At 44.9% G+C, this 18,947-nt stretch overlaps 1 protein-coding gene and 1 long non-coding RNA gene across 2 annotated transcripts; one reads left to right on the top strand and one right to left on the bottom strand.

The window, feature by feature from the left end:
* Positions 1-3,634: 3,634 nt before the first annotated feature.
* TMEM202 (transmembrane protein 202) lies at positions 3,635-18,432 on the bottom strand. Its single transcript, XM_004010885.5, has 5 exons — positions 18,352-18,432; positions 17,858-18,110; positions 5,364-5,513; positions 4,693-4,824; positions 3,635-3,967 (listed from the first exon to the last, which is right to left on the bottom strand). Exons 1-5 carry the CDS (start codon positions 18,430-18,432, stop codon positions 3,777-3,779), a joined length of 807 nt encoding a protein of 268 aa, XP_004010934.1. The 3' UTR covers positions 3,635-3,776.
* On the top strand, positions 12,231-15,164 carry LOC132660120 (uncharacterized). Its single transcript, XR_009601344.1, has 2 exons — positions 12,231-12,350; positions 14,497-15,164. It is a non-coding gene; the product is annotated as an uncharacterized LOC132660120 (long non-coding RNA).
* Positions 18,433-18,947: the final 515 nt, after the last annotated feature.

Raw genomic sequence — 18,947 nt, 5'->3', positions numbered from 1 at the left:
ATTTAAAAGTATTACAATTATACGGTGTGTGCTCTCAAATCACAATGGAATTAAACTAAAATTCAACTTTAGAAAGACAGCTAGAAAATTCCCTAAGCACTTGGAGATTAAATGACTGACTTCTAAATAACACACGGATCAAAGAAAAAACTTCAAGAGAACTTAAAATTTTAAAATATTTTGAACTAAATGAAAATGAAAGATAGATCTTGCCAAAATTTGTGGGGTACAGTGAAAGCAGGGTTTAGAGGGAAATTTATAGCATTGAGTGCATGTTTAGTAAAGAGAAATGATCTAAAACCAGTAATCTATGCTCCTTAGGAAACTGGAATAACCGCGAATTAAATGCAAAGTAAATTTTAAAAAAATTAGTAAAAATTAGAGTAGATAATCAATGAAATGAAATGAACATTTCTGTTTATGGTTAGAATTCCTATTTTCAGGCACCAAAAAAATTTTCCTGGCTCTTTTTGTTTCTTTTTCTTCTTGTATGCTCATTCCATCTGATAGTTTTGGGATTTCCTTATTTTGGCCAAAGATCCCAGTACAGGGCCAGGTCTCATAAGATATTTCAGATTTTCTGTTCTGTTATAACCCAGTTAATGAATCAATGTACTGCTTCATAAAGCAGGGTTGTACTTGTGTCCTTTGACCTCTTTGGATCTGTAGTTCCAAATAAACTGCAGCCCCGATTTTCTATTCTTAAAACATCTTTAAATTAATTCATTAATTTATTCATTTTTGGCTGCATTAGGCCTCTGTTGTTTCGCATGGGCTGGGCTTTCTCTAGTTGCTCTAGTTACTCTCTAGTTGTGATGCATGGGCTTCTCATTGTAGTGCTTTCTCCTGTTGTGGAGCACAGGCTCTGGGGTACACAGGCTTGGTAGTTGAGGCTGGCAGGCTCGAGAGCGTGGGCTTGTAGAGCACAGGTTCAGTAACTGTGGTGCAGGGGCTTAGTTGCTCTGCGGCATGTGGGATCTTCATGGACCAGGGATAGAACCCACGACCTCTGCCTTGGCAGGCAGATTCGTATCCACTGCGCCACTAGGGAAGTCCTCAGCTTCTTTTAAGTCCCTAGTTTGAATTAGAGCTGGGAATTTGGCTCTAGTCCGTATCTTGAGAAGCACTTTTAGTCCTTTTCACTCAACAGGAACTGTCTTCCTGTTCACCTCTGCCAAACTTTTGGACTTTGAGCCCAATAAGTCTTTGGCTTAACTCAATCACAGCATTGTGGTTTTGTTATTTTTCTGTTTTTTGAAAATGCTTGTCTTGTTTTGACCTAGCTGTACATGTGTATTCCCCCCTCTCCTCTCTCCTTCTCCCTTCATCTGTCATGTAATGTATCTGGGGCAGAGGGAATGTAGCAAAGGGTCATTTAATGAGCCATCCCCCCACTTTTTTTTTTTTTTTTTAGTATTTATTTATTTGGCTGCACCATGTCTTAGTTGTGCCAAGTGGGGTCTTTGAACTTCTTTGCGTCATGTGAGTTTTTTAGCTGTGGCACGTGGGATCTACGTCCCTGACCAGGGATGGAACCCAGGCCCTCTGCATTGGGAGATGAGTCTTAGCCACTGAACCATGAGGAAAGTCCCCCCCTCCATGAGCTATCTAATTGGAAGTCTATTTAAGCTTTTTAAAGGGATTCTCTGCAAGCAAAGAAAGAGAGTAAGAAGAAAATAGAGCATTCAGCTTCTTCTTATTTCTTTGGCTGAGTCAGGTCTTAGCTGTGGCCCACAGGATCTGTCATTGTGGTGCACCATTTTCTTCAGCACACAGGCTAAGTTGCCCCATGGCATGTGGGACCTTGGGTGCCCTGACCAGGGATGGTACCCATGTTGCTTGCATTGGAAGGCATATTCTTAACCACTGAATCATCAGAAAAATCCCAAGCATTCAGTTTCTAAAGGAGCAATTAAGGGATCTCTATGCTTAAAGACCATTCTCTAATAGCAAAGTAGAAAACTTAGTTACTATCCTCTGGTAATAACCAGGGCCTTAATGGTTACTTTCTGAAGAACTAACATCCTTCCTTCTCATTCACACCTGTTCCCTCCTTCTCGCTGCAGTTAAAACGTCCATTCCCCGAAGAGTCACCAGTACTCAACTCCTTAGTCATATAATGACAGTCTTCAAACCAAATCATAAAATAAATAAAACTTATGAACCCACTAAGTTCTGAATTAGTCAACTTGTGGGGTATACTTAGTGTGAGTGGTGATAAGAGGAGGGGAAGCTGGACTTGAATTTCACATCTAACAGCCAGACAAAGGCCCAGGAACAGCCTGAAGAGCCTCTGAAATGAGGCCCCTTGAAGTAGGGGGACACTAGATTCTGCCATAACTAAGAGAGAAGGGTTTTCTAAGGCAGGGTCAAAATGGGGTGTGTCTATATACATGCGTTTGTGTGTGTCTCTGTGCGTGGGTATACACACGTGCCTGTGCTGCTTAACTCGGACCTTTAAGAATAAAAGCAGAAATATTAACCTAATAGTCTTCCAGTTACCATCTGGAAATTATTGGTAATTACTGATGGGGGGGGGCCAGGATTATTAGAGCTGTTATGTTTGTTTTATACAATGATTATCAATGAATCTTTAAAACAAAAGGATCTCAAGGCTTATCTTTAAGAGTAGCAAGGGGTAAAACTGGCCACTATTCCATTCTATTGCCAGGCTTGAGGAGAAGAAGGATGGACCTCAACCAGCAGAAGTATAGCGGCAGCTACTAAAGGAATAAAAAACAGGATGAATGTCCGGGACCTTCTGCATGGAATCTGGTCTGAGTTTAAAAGGGATCTCTAGCCATCAAAATATTCATGTGATTACCTGAATGCCCCTACCCTTACTGGTCTTACACAGTATATAAAACATGGAGAAAAATTTTAACTTGGTCCACATATATGCTTAGGCTGAAGAAAGTCCTTTAGCCTCATTTGACTTGGAAAGACATAATAGATCCCTGAAGAATCAGAAGGGTCAGAGCCCTATCATGGAGTTCACCTTGCTGTATGGCGGAAACTAACACAACATTGTAAAGCAATTATCCTCCAATTAAAAATAAATTTTAAAAGGACAGTATGGCCCTTCACAGAAAAGAGCATATAGAATTTCAGAGTAAAAAAAAAAAAAAAGAATTTCAGAGTTTACAGATGTCTGGTTCACATAACCCCCAGCCTATAAAGAAGCTGTCAGTTTACTGAATAGAGTATAAGGGTTTCAAATTACCATTCCTCATAGAAAAGGGAGGTGTCATAGATTCCCCTAAATCTATCCAGCACTTCTCAACTCTGTTGGGTGGTAGGTATTATCTCCACTGATATTCATTCCGTTTCTGGTAATGATGCCCAATTCAGATTCAACAATAGTGTGCAAATGCCTTCCATCCTGAGTATTCCCAAGGCCACACATGGCAAAGAAAAGTCCAAACAAAATCTGGTGACATTTTCCTGCATGCACCATTCTGGTCTGTGAAATCCCTGATTCCCAAGAGAGCTCTGGTTCAATGCACTGCCATCTATTGCTAGTTTCTTTCATCCATGTATCTAAACACTGATATTTTAGCAACTTTTTCTTCTGGGAGTTTTCGTAATTTGCTTTATGACTATCATACCCATTTTGGATGCAACATACACAAAGGACATTTCATCAGCTTTAATGCTGTCCCCTTCAGTTATATGGACATGATATTAGGAGAGTTTCCTCAAATTTGCACAATCATTCCCTACTCAGTTAGCTTCTCCCCTGTTTTTAAGTCAAGCAGTAGTTGGGTTCTTATCAGTCACAGTTCTATATTTGATGAGTTTTGTTGACTCTCACTCGAAGAGTCTGTCAGAAGCTCTGACCAGTCATCTTCAACAGGCAGAGTCACTGGACCAAATCCCAGCCTTGACTTTTCTGTAGGAACTGCAGTGATGTCTTGATCCAGAGGAGGAGATCTGGAAGTTATGTAATTGAGGAAGGAGACAATCCCTAGGGGAAGAGAAGAAGTCGAGGTGAGTTTCAAGAGACAGACGGTCTTTGGGCTTTGAAAATTCTAACTCATTCTTTCAATACTCAGCTCACAAGGGCTCTTTTCAGTGAAGTCAATCCCCTGCCGCACCCCCCCCCCCACCCGCCACCCCGCCAGCAGGGTTTCTTTACCCTCCTGCACTCCCATTTCATTACTGTACTTCTTCCGTGGTTAGGACAAAGCCTGAACCTCCTGGACGCAAATCACAGTTCCTACTTTCTCTATGGTCTTGAGCAAGTTTCTCAACCCATCTGTGCCTCAGTTAGTAGAAAAGTGAAAGTGAAGCCACTCAGTCGTGTCTGACTCTGCAACCCCATGGACTGTAGCCTCCCAGGCTCCTCCATCCATGGGATTTTCCAGGCAAGAATACTGGTGTGGGTTGCCATTTCCTTCTCCAGGAGATCTTCCCAACCCAGAGATTGAACCCAGGTCTCTGGCTTTGTAGGCAGACGCTTTACCGTCTGAGCCACCAGGGAAGCCAGTTAGCAGAACAGGTTACTAATTCTAGATTTTTTTCAGACTCCAAAATGCATGTTTTCTTTACCATACCACACTACCTCTTGAGGTCTGAATGTTTTTAATAGGAATGGTTAGTGCTTCTCTTTCTCCTAGATTCCTCCTCCCTTTCAAGAACTGATTTCCCCTTCTATCCTCCTAGCTTAAGGCAGGAAGGGGACTGACTCACCCGCAAACAAGTATATGAAGTCACTCCCCCAATTAACCTGATAGGGCCATAGGAGAGCTGACTCCACTCTTTCCGAAGTATGCAAGTCGACCTGTTCCAGAAACAGGATGAGGCAGAGCAGCAAGCAGGAGGCTAGGACCAGAAGAAAACATGTCACACCCCTCAGTGTCTTTAATCTGCCTTGACTGCTACCCTCAATTCTTCTACTTCCAGACACCACATTATTTGTCATCGTTGTTTAGTCCAACTTTTTTGCAACCCCATGGACTGTAGCCTGCCAGGTTCTTCTGTCCATGGGATTTCCCAGGCAAGAATAACTGGAGTGGGCTGCCATTTCCTCCTCCAGGGGATCTTCCCCACCCAGGGGTCGAACCCACGTCTTCTGCGTTGCAGGCAGATTCTTTACCACTAAGCCACTGGAGAAGCCCATACCATATTACATAGAAAGGATCAAAGAGATAAAAATCTAATCAAGATGACTGACCAAGGTGAGGCCTCTTCCCTGGGTTAAGTTAACGAATGTGTTTCATACAGTAAGACAGGGCAGGTAGCTGGCAACTTGATGGAATGAAGAAGAGAAAGGGAACAAGAAAAAGAGGATAAAAACCCACACAGAAGTTTGTTCCCTCAGCAGTTTTACCACAGTACTACCCTGCCATCTAGGTCTGTACCTGAGACGAAGCTGAGCATGGATACCTTCAGATCCAAGTTACCAGTCACCCTTCCTCTTCTAGGGAGGCAAGAACTGAAGAGCCAGCCAAGGACAACAAGTATGGTGAAGACAGAGATGAGGAAGAAGGCCCTGGAATATTGGAGGTAATCTGCCAAAGAGAAGGAGAGGCTTGGTTAGTCCAGCTGGGAACCTCTCCTTAAGAAAACCAGACAGAGTCTTAAGAGAAGGGAGAGAAGACTAAAGAGGATGAAACTGAGCTTGCTATGTGGCGTCCCGGGCACAAGGTAAGAATCTTTCCCAGCTCTTCACTGACGTTTGGAATTTTTCACTATGAAGGCAAAACCTTCACTGTAAAACTAAAGATAATATACAAATAGTTCTGGGTACGTTAGCACAGTAACTTAGACGTAGACCAGCTTATAAGAGGTGTGACCAGTATTACAACACGTTTGAGCTTTTTCTTGTTCCTAATTCTAATTCTAAAAGTAATACATACTCAATATAGCATTGGAGGGGCTACAAATTGCCAAGAAGCAGGAAGTATATCAGCCACATTCCCACTACCCACAGACAACCATTGTTAGCATCTTATTTGGTTTCTTTCTGGTATTTTTCTATCCCCTGTACATAGTCGACATGATACTGAATTTCGTGATTTTTTTAAAGAGATGATGCAGTAAGGTTTTCTCAGATCATCTGCTGTAAACATCACATTTAATGGCTACAAGATAGTCTATCATATCAACATACTTTGCTTAATGATTTTACCATTGTTGGAGTTTGTTTCTATTTATTTTTCTCTTTTAAATGTATCTGGCATGAACAATCAGCCTGTGACTATAAAATGAAGTCACATTTACCTTAACTCCCATATTGTAATGATTTCAAGCCCCCAATTTACTGGATTGCAGGAATTTAACACCCCACAGATACCTCCTTTTTTTTCTGAGTCTCTCAAGGCCCCACCTCACGTGCGTTTGAGGACAGGTCTGCTAAGGTTCTTTTGCTCCAGTGCCCTGATCCTGGTGCCATAACACGCCTCTTGCTCATCTCTTGGCTCCAGGGTTCTGCTCTCCTTGTTTCTGCCCCTTCAGACTGGGTGTTGGTAAGAAAGAAGACGGAACATGCCAACCCTTCCTGGTATTTTTTTTTAGTATTTATTTGCGTATTTATTTTATTTTTTGGCTGTGGTGGGTGTTCATGGTTGCACTCAGGCTTTCTCTACTTGTGGCGAGTCGAGTGGGGGCTCTTTGTTGGGGCGGGCAGGCTTCTCATTGAGGTGACTTCTCTTGTTGCGGAGCACAGACTCTAGGTGAGTGGGCTTTAGAAACTGCAGCACATGGGCTTAGTAGTTGCAGCTTGCAGGCTTTGTTGCTTCTCAGCATGGGATTGTCCTGAACCAGGGATGGATTGAACCTGTGTCCCTTGCATTGCAAGGCTGATCCTTAACCACTGGACCCCCAAGGAAGCCCTGCCAATGCTTACTTTTTGCTACTATATCCCTAGCATGAAATAGATCCTTCGCTTGACTTCCCCAGCAATATAGAACAATTCTGTATTTTGTCTTCCCCAGTTTTACAGGAGAACTAAGAAATGGAGTAACTTACAAGTAGATGTATCTTTACTGAGGTACCACAGATCTACCAATATCTTCAATTTCTTCATAGGGTGCTTCCTTGTCTAGCTTATTTTCTGTCTCAGTGTAACAAGGGCCAGCTCATCCCTACCAGGAAAACTTCTCTAAGCACTTTTATGCCTAAAAAGCCAAGTCCAGCTTCCAAGTAACCTTAGAGAGAAGACTACCAAGCTTATTCTTGTCCACAAACTGCCTCTTAAGTTTTATTTTGTTGTCTAGAACATACCACTGGCTAACAAAAATCAATAACAGTAATTTCCATTAAGAGAAACCACCCTCCTACCCACTCCAATATTTCTGAGCTTCCGTTGCAGCTCAGCTGGTAAAGAATCCACCTGCAATGTGGGAGACGTGGGTTCGATCCCTGGGTTGGGAAGATCCCCTGGAGAAGGGAAAGGCTACCACTGCATTATTCTGGCCTGGAAAATTCCAAAGGGGTCGTAAAGAGTCAGACAAGACTGAGCAAATTTCACTTTCACTTCCTTTTTCACCCTTTTACTCACAGAGGTCAGGTGCTATATGGCCTCAACAAGTTAGCCACATTAAAACATGAAAACCCAAGGGCAGCACATTTTCTGAAAACTAGGTCATTCAGAATTAGCCAGTTAGGGGTTTCCCTGGTGGCTCAGTGGTAAAGAATCCGCCTACCAATGCAAGGGACGTGGGTTCAATCCCTGATCCGGCGAGATCCCACCTGCCTGGAGGCAACTAAGCCACTGCTCCACAACTATTGAGCCAATGCTCTAGAGCCCTAGAGCTGCAACTACTGAGCCCCTGTGTCACGACTAGTGAAACCCAAGAGCCCTAGAGACTGCGCTCTGCAGTAAGAAGCCACTGCAAAGAGAAGTCCGTAAACCTCAACTAGAGTGTAGCCTCCACTCACCACAACTAGAGAAAAGCCCACGCAGCGAAGACCCACACAGCCAAAAATAAACAAATAAAATGATATACAGAGCTAGCCAGCTAGGGCCATCAGCTAGATTGAGCTGCATGAAGCCCAGTGTGAGAAGCATCTTTTGCAGTATTGAGCCTGTAGTCTTCCATGGGCCCTCACAGCCCTTGTCTCAAGCCCTGGACCCTTGCCTACAACTCCTTTGACTATCATTAGTACGACCAAGGAAAGGTACCAGTTTAATTCCTGTGCTTGGCTATCTGGATTTGGGACTGATTGATGCTACTTTCCTCTTTTGCTTACTTGAACCAAGAAGACATAAAGCTAGCCTGGGATAGCCCCCTTTCCAGGCACTTATATACTAATAAACAGGAAAAACTGAGCTGTAGAGATAAAATAAAGCATAACCAAAGTGAAGAGACAAAGGAGTTCAGGAGGGACTGAATGACTAGTTGGCTTGATTTTCTTTGCCTGAGATCACAGTCTCCTCTGGAATCCCGAGGTCCAGAAAACTTCCTGCCTTTGGGAGTTATGAGATTCTTCTGAATCTCTACAAAGAAGTTCACTCTTTAGCTTATACTGGTTCACATGAGTTCCGATATTTAAAACACAAAAGAGGACTAAGATATCCAGTCCAACTCCTGTCTAAGATGTTACAGTCTAGTCTTTCTTCTACCACAAGGGGAAGACTACTTTCACGTTCTTCTTAACCATCCTTTTAGTCTGAGTTTCTCTTCGCCTGAAAACTCCATAAACAAGATCACTCACAATTCCATGAGAACAACTAAAGGTTTGCAGCATAGTATAGTCTAAACCCTTAGAGGAACCATGTCTACCGTGATAACGATATGCAACAAATTATCTAACCAAACTAAGCACTTAGCTTCAGAGTCTCAAACAGCTACATTTGGCTAACTTCATAGTTTTTTTCTAAAATTCATGTAACAAAACAAAGATCTGAAAGCTGAATTCAAGCCTCTACATCCTGTAAGAAGAAATCATATTTTAGCTTCTAAACAACAATTTTTTAAAATGAAATTATTTATTTTGGGCTGCCCCAGGTCTTCGTTGTGGCAAACAGGGGCTATTCTTCACTGTGGCATGCAGGCTTCTCAACGTGGTGGCTTCTCTTATTGCAGAGCTTTGGCCCTAGGGTGTGCGGGCTTCAGTAGTCACGGCTTGCAGGCTCCAGAGCACAGTCTCAGTAGTTGTGGCACAGAGGCTTAGTTGTTCCATGGCATGTGGGATCTTCCAGGACCAGAGATCGAACCCATGTCTCCTGCATTGGCTGGTTATTCTTCATCAATAAGCCACCAAGGAAGCCCTAACCAACAGTTTATATGGCAGCTTACCTATTAATGTTTCAAAAATTTTAGAACCTGTTACAAAAGTCCCTACTTGTACATGTCAGTAAGAAATCTTGGTCCAGAGAGGAGCACCCTGGATAGAAGGAACACCCATGTGGGTCACCTGTACCCAAACATTTCTAAGCTTTCTTTAAGGACATGCATTGATGTGGACTTAGGTTGCGGGAATAGCAAAACAAGCCTCCCAGTTAGGGAAGACAATGAAGCTAACATCCTGGAAGAGACATCACTTTCAATTTGGCAGAGAAGAAGTCCAGATCATCTGGAAAACTTGATAATATCCTTGCTGCTATTCTTAGTGTCAGCCCAATCAGTGATTCTGTGCTTCAGAGCACCACCAGGTAGCATGGAAAAGCTGCCTGGACAGGAGGGGGCACTGGCCAACTAGAAAGAAGTAGCGTTTCTCAGTGAATTGAGAAACCATTTGGCAGTTTGTAAGTGATGGGCAAGATCCCCTTCCATTATTAGGAAAACTGCCCAAGAGTCTCTGGAAAGTGAGAGGTGTAGGGCTGGAAGCCACCCCACTCTTGTGAACAAATGGGCTTGGTCACATGAGATGCTCATCTCTTTTAAGGCTGTTGACACCCCAAAAGGAAGCAGTGGGGAACTGAAGACAACATGAGATGAAAGAGCATGCTGGTTTTTGCCTTCTGAGAGAGCCCACACTCTGTCTGTGAAGTGCGTTTCTCTCTAAATAAATCCACTTCTTACCTATCAACTTTGTCTTTCCCTGAATTCTTTCTGTGATGAGATAGCAAGAACCTGAGCTTCAGGCTTCCCTGGTGGTCTAGTGATTAAGAACCACCTTGCAATGCAGGGGAAACCGGTTCGATTCCTGGTCTGGGAAGATCCCACATGCTGAGGGGCAACTAAGCGCCTAGGCCACCACTACTGAGCCTTCACTCTGGAGCCTACAGACAGCAGCTACTGAAACCCTCAGTGCCCTAGGCCCTGTGCTCCACAACAAAGATGGCCACCACGATGAGAAGCCCATGTGAAGAGTAGCCCCTGCTCTTCGCAACTGTAGAAAGTCCACACACAGCAACAAACACCCAGTGCAACAAAAAACAAACAAAAAAAGAACCTGAGCTTCATTAAGTCCTGAAACTGGGAACTAAGGCCCCCACCCACATAAAGGATGGTGACTTCAGCCTGAGCACAAGGTTCCTAAAACACCACCCTGTTACCTCACCACCAACCAATCAGAAAAAAAGTCTGCACACAGTGGAAGATAATGAAGACTCTGACCTCCTTCCCGAATGATTCTCCCTTTAGAAACATTCATAGATACAAAATATATAAATTACATGCACAGTCGTGTCTGACTCTTTGCGTCCCCATAAACTGTAGCCCATCAGGCTCCTCTGTTGATGGGATTCTCCAGGCAAGAATACTGGAGTGGGTAGCCATCCCCTTCTCCAGGGGATCTTCCCGATCCAGGGATCGAACCCATGTCTCCTGCCTTGCAGGTGGATTCTTTACCATCTGAGAAGCTTTCATGATGGAGCAGAATCTTCAGAGCTGGTGTCTGGACACAAGCCCACCTTCTCCCCGAGTTGCTAGGTTCCTCAATAAAGCAAACCTTCCTTTTCCAACAACATCAAAAGAGGAACAATAAAGAGCAGAGTAAAGAAGTCATCTGGTAATGAGATGTTCCAAGAGGGCTCCCCTCACTTCACTCTAGTGCCTTCAGCAAAAATCAAAGCCAGGACAGGGTAGCAGTACTCCGAAGAAATCTAGCACCTTTTAACTCTGAAGGAGCCAAATTGAGTGGATGGAGATGGAAAGTAGACATTGGCTTTGAGGATGAGGAAGGTGCTGCTGGAGACAAGCAGAGCAATCAGTCCACTTATTTAGCCAAATTTAAACCTCCAAGCTGCTGCCATTGTGCCTCCATTCCAGGAGCAAGATCAAAACTCCCCCAGGCTCAGCAGAAGTGCCCGAAGGATGTGGTTTTGGAATACAAGAGATTTTGGATGGATACCTAGCACTCTGGAGAGGAAGTTCTGAAACCTTCTTTGTATTTAGATTCACTCGTACCTACTGGATACACTAGAATCAAACATCCCTACACAGCTTGTGGGTGTTTATTGTGTGACGGTTCCCAGGGTCCTGGCTCTGGACTAAAGACCCAGGCTTTCTTTACCTTCTGCAAAACAGTTCAAGTCCCTCTCACTGGCAACACACTTTCCTTTACATTATGGTCTGATCTCACTTATGTAGGAAATTAGCAGAAAGGTCTGTTGCACGCTGAGACCTAGTAGTAGAAATGAAGGATTGCACCCTTTACTCCCATTCTTTCTTCATCCCATCACCAATACAGCACAGAGGCTATCAGTTATCTAGAACCAGGGGAAGAAAGAGGTAGAGGAACAGCGGCCTGAAGTAAGTTTAGGACGAAGGAACATGAACCCATCTGAGCCCATCTGAGCCCATCTGAGATAGCCCCAGTGAAAGTCTCAGAAATGTCTGGGGACACCATGGCAGACGTGGCTAAATTTTTGCAGGCCAGTAGGTAAAAGTTTGTAGTTCTTGAACTTGGGCAATAATAGCTGATAGGGTCCACATGGGGTCTCACTGATAAGATGGTTCATTATGTCGATCTTGCAAGCAAAGAATAATTCACAGTGATCCTTGAGATTGACCAAATTCCCCAAATGGCATCCTGTTATCTCACTGGCGCCCATCTTCTCAAAGCTGCGAGACCACTGATTCCAGACCTCCAGCTATGTGACCATCCTTTCAGAGAATTTTTCACTGGTGGGGTATAAGAAGGACTCCGTCAGAAAGGGAGGATGCTGGTTCTCTTTAAGGGCCAGTCACCCTCTCTTTTCCCTCTAATAAATTTCCCTTTTCTTGCCTGACTGCCTGGCTCCCTCTTTTTCTCTGCACTCGCCTTACTTTCTGGTACCGAAACCCGGGAGGGAAGACCCACTGCAAGTGGGTGGGCTCCTCTCCAAGCCCACCTCCGGTGGGCCCCTCCCTTGGACCTGGCCGAGAAACTGCACGAGCTCGGGGACGGGGCTTTCCACTTGCCTTGCTGGACTGACAACCACACGCTGGCCCACATTTCATCCATCGGTTACAAGGGTGAGTGAAATCCCATTCTCTTGGATCCTCTCTCTCTCTCTCCTCTCTCTCTTCTCCCTCCTCTCTCCTCTCTCTCTCTTTCTCTCTCTCGCTTCATTTCCAAGTCCTAGCACTAGGTGGGAGGATCCCCACTGCCCTCTGGCCCTTGGCCTTGTGCCCCATCTGACTTTGAAATAGGGGACGCCCATTTCAAAGCAGACTATTATTACTCTCTGAGAAAATCCTGAGAACAGGGACGCCTTTTCTCTCGGATCTTTCTCCTCACTTTCTCTCGCCCTTGTCTAACCTCCCTATCGGAGAAGGCAATGGCACCCCACTCCAGTATTCTTGCCTGGAAAATCCCGTGGATGGAGGAGCCTGGTAGGCTGCAGTCCAAGGGGTCGGTAAGAGTTAGGCACGACTGAGCAACTTCACTTTCACTTTCATACATTGGAGAAGGAAATGGCAACCCACTCCAGTGTTCTTGCCTGGAGAATCCCAAGGACGGGGGAGCCTGGTGGGCTGCCGTCTATGGGGTCGCCCAGAGTCAGATACGACTGAAGCGACTTAGTAGCAGCAGCAGCTAACCTCCCTATTCGGCCGCAAATGGAAATTCTCAACCCCCGCCCTCAAAATTTATTCCTCTAGGATGTCTTCTCCGAAACCTAAAAGGTGTGAGCTTCCAAGGGGAGATCAGACCAAAAAGACTTATTTACTATTCTAACACTGTCTGGCCGCAATACAGACTTGGTAACACGTCCCAGTGGCCAGAAAACGGAACTCTCTAGTATAATCCTCTATAGGACTTTTGATAACTTCTGCCGCCATAATGGTAAGTGGTTAGAAATCCCTTACGTTCAGGCTTTCTTTGCTCTTCGCTCTCAACCCCCTCTGTGAATTCTGTTCTACCTCTCAAGTACTCTTAGCCCACTCTGGGCCACATCCTCCCAATACAGTGTTTCCTGTTCCCTATTCAGACTTCTTCCTTCCACCCTCCTGACCACAGCCCACGCCTAGCGCTCCTGATTCCCTTGCAGCTGCCCCAGACCCTGTGCCACAACCTCTGTCTTACGAACCCTCCTACCTTCCTCCTTCTCAAGCGCAGGCCTCCAGCTCCCAACCCCCCTCCCCAGCCTGTGCCTGAGATACACGGAGACCTCAGCCCCACCCTCTATCCTGAGGGTCCCATGGCTTTACCGGGACCTTCCTTGATGCCCTCCGTGTACCCGGTCCTGAACAACTTTAAAACTGGAAACAACGCAGGACCCCACTCCTTCCCTTGCTCCACTCCTCCCTTTACAGGAAGGAGCTGGAGCAGAAGGCATTGTTGGGGTTCATGTCCCATTCTCCCTCACTGATCTAGCTCAGATTGAAGAGAGTCTTGGCTCCTTCTCCTCAGATCCTGATAATTATCTAAAAGTATTCAAGTATCTTACCCAGTCTTATGACTTAGCCTGGCATGATATTTACACCATCCTTTCACCCACTCTTCTCCCAGAAGAGAGGGAAGGAATATGGCAAGCCTCTCAGGTGCATGCTGATGAGATACACAGAACAGACGACACTGAGCCCATAGGGGCTTCCCCGCCCCGGAGATGATCCCAGCTGGGATTATCAGGCAGGGAGATCTGGAGCAGCCAGATCTTATGATTGCTTGCCTCATTGTGGGCCTTCAAAAGGCAGGGCATAAAGTCCTCAACTTTGATTAAGCTCCAGGAAGTAACTCAAAGACTAGACGAAAACCCCGGCACAATTTCTAGCCAAGTTAACGGAAGTGCTACAAAAATACACAAAATTAGACCCATTTTATGTCCCAGTCGTCCCCAGATATCCAAAAGAAACCAAAAAAGGCAGAAGAAGGCCCTCAACTCCCTCAACGAGACCTTTTAAATTTAGCCTTTAAGATTTTCAATAACTGGGAAGAAAAGGCAAAGCTAGAGAAGGCCCAATGAGGTCAGGCCAAAGACCACCTTTTAGCCACTGTCCCACATGGTTTCCAAGCCTCCACCAACCAGCAAAGAACGGAAACCACCTGGGCCCCGTTTCAAATGCGGTAAAGAAAGACACCGGGCTCATTCATGCCTATAGCCAAGGCTTCCTCCAAGTCCATGTCCCAGCTGTGGCATAAAGGGACATTGGAAGGTTGACTGCCCAAATCCCTCTCCAGGAATCTGGACATCCCCTCCTGGTCCTGAGCAGGAGTCCTTCAACCCAGCTCTGCCCAGCCTCCTCGGACTCACCACTGAAGACTGAAGGTGCCCAGGGCTCCAGACCCCAACTCTCGTCACCTCTATGGAGCCCAGTGTAACTCTTACAGTGGCAGGATCGCTTACAAGCCCTCACCAACCGAATTATCTACAAGCTACTTCTAACTCACTCAGATTATCAAAAACTTTGACCTTACACAAATCCCCTTAACCTACATTCCAGCCTTTTCTTATCTCACCCCCATGATTCCCCTGTCCTACAGGAAGCAGTTACAGAAGACTGACCTTCGGCCTTTATCCTAAATCAAAAAGGCTGGAATGATAGGGTCCACATGGGGTCTCACTGATAAGATGGCTCATAATGTCGACCTCGCAAACAAAGAATAAATCACAGTGATCCTTGAGATTGACCAAATTCCCCAAATGGCATCCTGTTATCTCACTGGCGCCTATCTTCTCAAAGCTGCAAGACCACCAGATTCCAGACCTCCAGCTATGTGACCATCCCTTCAGAGAATTTTTCACTGGTGGGGTATAAGAAGGCTGCCGTCAGAAAGGGAGGATGCTGGTTCTCTTTGAGGGCCAGTCACCCTCTCTTTTCCCTCTAATAAATCTCCCTTTTCTTGCCTGACTGCCTGGCTCGCTCTCTTTTTCTCTGCACTCGCCTTACAATAGCATGCTATTATTACAGGCTGATGAATCCTAGACCTACTGATAACATTTGGGGCATTCCGAAATCTGTATTGCAGATTAATTACTGACCCTAGAATTAGGATAGTTAACACTGAAATGGGCTTCCCTGGTAGCTCAGCTGATAAAGAATGCACCTGCAATGCGGGAGAACTGGGTTTGACCCCTGGGTTGGGAAGATCCCCTGGAGGAGGGCATGGTATCCCACTCCAGCGTTCTTGCCTGGAGAATCCCCACGGACAAAGGAGCCTGGTGGGCTACAATCCATGGGGTCGCAAAGAGTGGGACACAACTGAGCGACTAAGCACAGCACAACATTGGAAATAGGGTGGATATTTACAACTGTGTACTTAACTCAGTTGACATTCTCTAAACAATAGTTGGCCTCATAGGTGAATTCAAGGCTCCAAGAAATAAATTACTGCTTAAGTGACAACATTTCAAGATTCTGATTCATTAAAGATTTAAATAGGAGGTTCCCAGCTGGCTCAGTGGTAAGGAATCTGCCTGCTAATGTAGGGGACATGGATTTGATCCCTGGTCTGGAAACATCCCCCATGCCTGGAGCAACAAGCCCATGCATCACTAGTACTGAACCTGAGCTCTACAGCGGGGGAGCTGCAACTACTGAGCCCATGTGCAGCACCTACTGAAGCCCACATGCCCTGGGGCCCACTCTCTGTGATGAGACGCCGCTGCAGTGAGAAGCCCACTCACCGCAACTAGACAGAAGTCCACATGGTAACAAAGACCCAGAACAGCCAAAAATAAACAAAATTATTAAAAAATTTTTAAATAATAATCTCAAAGCCTGAGGTTTAGCCTGGGTACCCAGTAACATAAATACAATTGCAGCTTAATGTTTATGCCTCTATCTATTTTTATTTGTATTTTATGCACCGTGAGACATGTAGGATCTTTAGTTCCCCTGACCAAGGACTGAACCAGTGCCCCCTGCAGTGGAAGCAGAGTCTTAACCAATGGACCACCAGGGAAGTCGCTAGGCCTCTATCTCTTACTCCATTTCTCTAGAAATGAAGTTAGTGAGTGTAAATCTCTGAATGCACTTATCATACTGCTTTGGTTGTTCTCATGCTGTGAGAGTGTGCAGCACTGTGCACAGATATTACCATTTACACATCTCTGTTAATATCATGGCTAAACATCCTATCTCGTTCATTTGATTGCTGTTCTTTAATGACAGATTGAGGTTAAAGTAATTTTTTCTATGTTTCTATCTGCAGGATCTGTTTTGTAAATTGTTTACAAAAAGTTTATTTATGGAGGTATTTTATTATAATAAAAACTTGTATATCATCTAATATATATTAAGGCCATTAACCTTCTATCTTTCGTATTTGTTACAATTATTTTCTCTAGTTTTTGTTTTAGTTGAAGATGTAGTTGAATTGTCTGCCTGCCTTTCATTTTAGTTCCTTCTGGAAGATCTCACTTTAGGATCCTATCCCTTAGTTCCAGATACTAAATATGTGTGCATGGATGCTAAGTTGCTTCAGTTTTGTCTGAGTCTTTGCGACCCTATGGACAGTAGCCCACCAACATTCCTCTGTCCATGGGATTCTCCAGTCAAGAATACCAGAGTGGGTTGCTGTGCCCTCTTCCAGGGATGGAACCCTTCTGTCTTATGTCTCTTGCATTGGCAGGTGGGTTCTCTACCACTAGAACTACCTGAGAAACCCATCCTAAATATGAGCCCATGCCAAATAGGTGATACTCCACTTCAGGGTTGGATAGATGCCCCCTCCCCACAAATTTTGGACTCCTGTTCATCTTCGGAGAAATAAACACTTTACTCCTGTATGCTTTCTTTCACAGTACCTGTCCTTTTGCATAAATGCATCTCTTGGTGGATGTTGGGGAAACTGTATAGTACAGTTTTAGCTTTCCTCTAAGTCTTAGTTCTGGTTGAAAAGCTTCATGCATATGGTCCTAGAAATTTATTTTTAATATATTTATTTTTCGGCTGTGCCAGGTCTTGGTTGTGGCATATGGGATCTCGTAGCCTGACCAGGGATTGAACCTGGGCCCCCTGCATTGGGATTCTTAGCCACTGTACCACCAGGGAAGTTCCCCTAGAAATTTATTTCTTAATATTATGTGTTTCATCTTCAGATTTACTTAAATTCACAAAAATTTGACAATTTATTCTCTAAATATCTGGCATTTGTTATACTACATATCTGACACACAGTCAACTTCTCTTCTACAGTTAGCAGAACAAACTGACCCTGAAAGTTAAAACTGACCAAGGCTGAGACACTTGGCTCTTTCCTCCAGCTATGATCCAGCGCTCCTATTTCTGCAAACCACATTAGACTAAATCTCATTGCATCACAAGAACAGCTCATAAATGACAAACAAGTTCTTCACAGAGAGGAAAAGGCTATCAGCTCATAATCTGGGAGAGGAAATGACCTTGAGGTATGAAGGAGAACGGGTACACCGAGGATATCAGAGAAAAGGACGTCCATGTTCACAGTCTGGCTGAGATCCCTTCTGGACTCAGAGAGGTGAAGGTCAAAAGATCTCGGAGGAAAAGAGATGAAGAGCCAATGAGGCAGAAAATTCTGGAACTGTGGGGCCTGCAGCATTCAATTCAGTGACACTCACAGGGTGGCTTGGGTGTGTGGCTCCAGCACAGCTCATGGTTGCATGGGATCCAGAGTCCTGCGTAGAGCTCAAGGCCATCATTGATCACCAGGAACTGCACCCAGTTCAGTGGGGACATGCAGATCAGCACCAGGAGGCTAAAGCCACAGAGGCTGCCACAGAACATTCGGATGTAGGTGTGTGTCTGATCCAGATGCTGCTGTCGCCTCTGGGGTGGCATCAAGGCACTTGGATGTTGGGTGGGGAGGGTAGGCTACAAGGGCAAGGGATGAGGGAGACATTGCCTACCCAAGAAGATAACCCTTACTCCCCGGGGTCCCTGCTCTTCTCTACCTCAAGCACCCCCACATGTGAGCCTAGGACATCTCTCCCTACTCCTTCCAGAAAAAAACAGCTCAGGGTCATCTCTTCCCTATCTTTAGGACACTCTGTCTAGACCCACCTCTAAACAAGTCCTCTTCTTCCCATTGAGCTACAACTAGCCATCTCCTCACCCTTCGGTATCTCCGGTCCCCCTTGACTTTGGGAACCTCGGGATAGTAGAAGGTGAAGACTGTTTGCTCCTCCCTCTCCATCTTGGCAGCCAGTTCACTTTCTAACTGCCACGGAACTTGTCTCGGTACATCCTCATACACACCAGGCAGAATTCAAAGGGTGCTGGAAACCCCTTGGCACAGATTCCATTTCTGCTTCATATTCTGGGTCTGGTCAGATTGAGAAGAAATCCTCAAGTGTTCAGCATGTGCACGTATGTGTGATGCTCTGCACCCTCCTTCTCTGACCCCTCCCAACTCCCTTGTTAAATAAATCCACAAATATTTTGTCACCAGTTGCTACATGTCAAGTTTTGTGATAGGTCCTGGGACATAAAGATAAATGAGATGTAGTTCCCTAAAAACAAATTAAAAAGTATACTCTGATGTCTCCAGGACTCAATAGTTTGTGGTTATGATTTAAGATTATCTATCTGATCAGAATATAAATATGTTTATGTATAGAGATATCTCAGCAGTTCAGAATTCATATTCTCGCCCCAATTTTAAGTGGAAGACCTCAGGTGCGTCTCAACAGATGCAGGAATCAGTCTGTC

This window comes from Ovis aries, chromosome 7 (genome assembly GCF_016772045.2).
Source record: "Ovis aries strain OAR_USU_Benz2616 breed Rambouillet chromosome 7, ARS-UI_Ramb_v3.0, whole genome shotgun sequence".
Lineage (NCBI taxonomy): Eukaryota > Metazoa > Chordata > Mammalia > Artiodactyla > Bovidae > Ovis > Ovis aries.
Note: the sequence above shows the minus strand (reverse complement) of the source record. Positions and strands in the feature narration are given on the sequence as shown.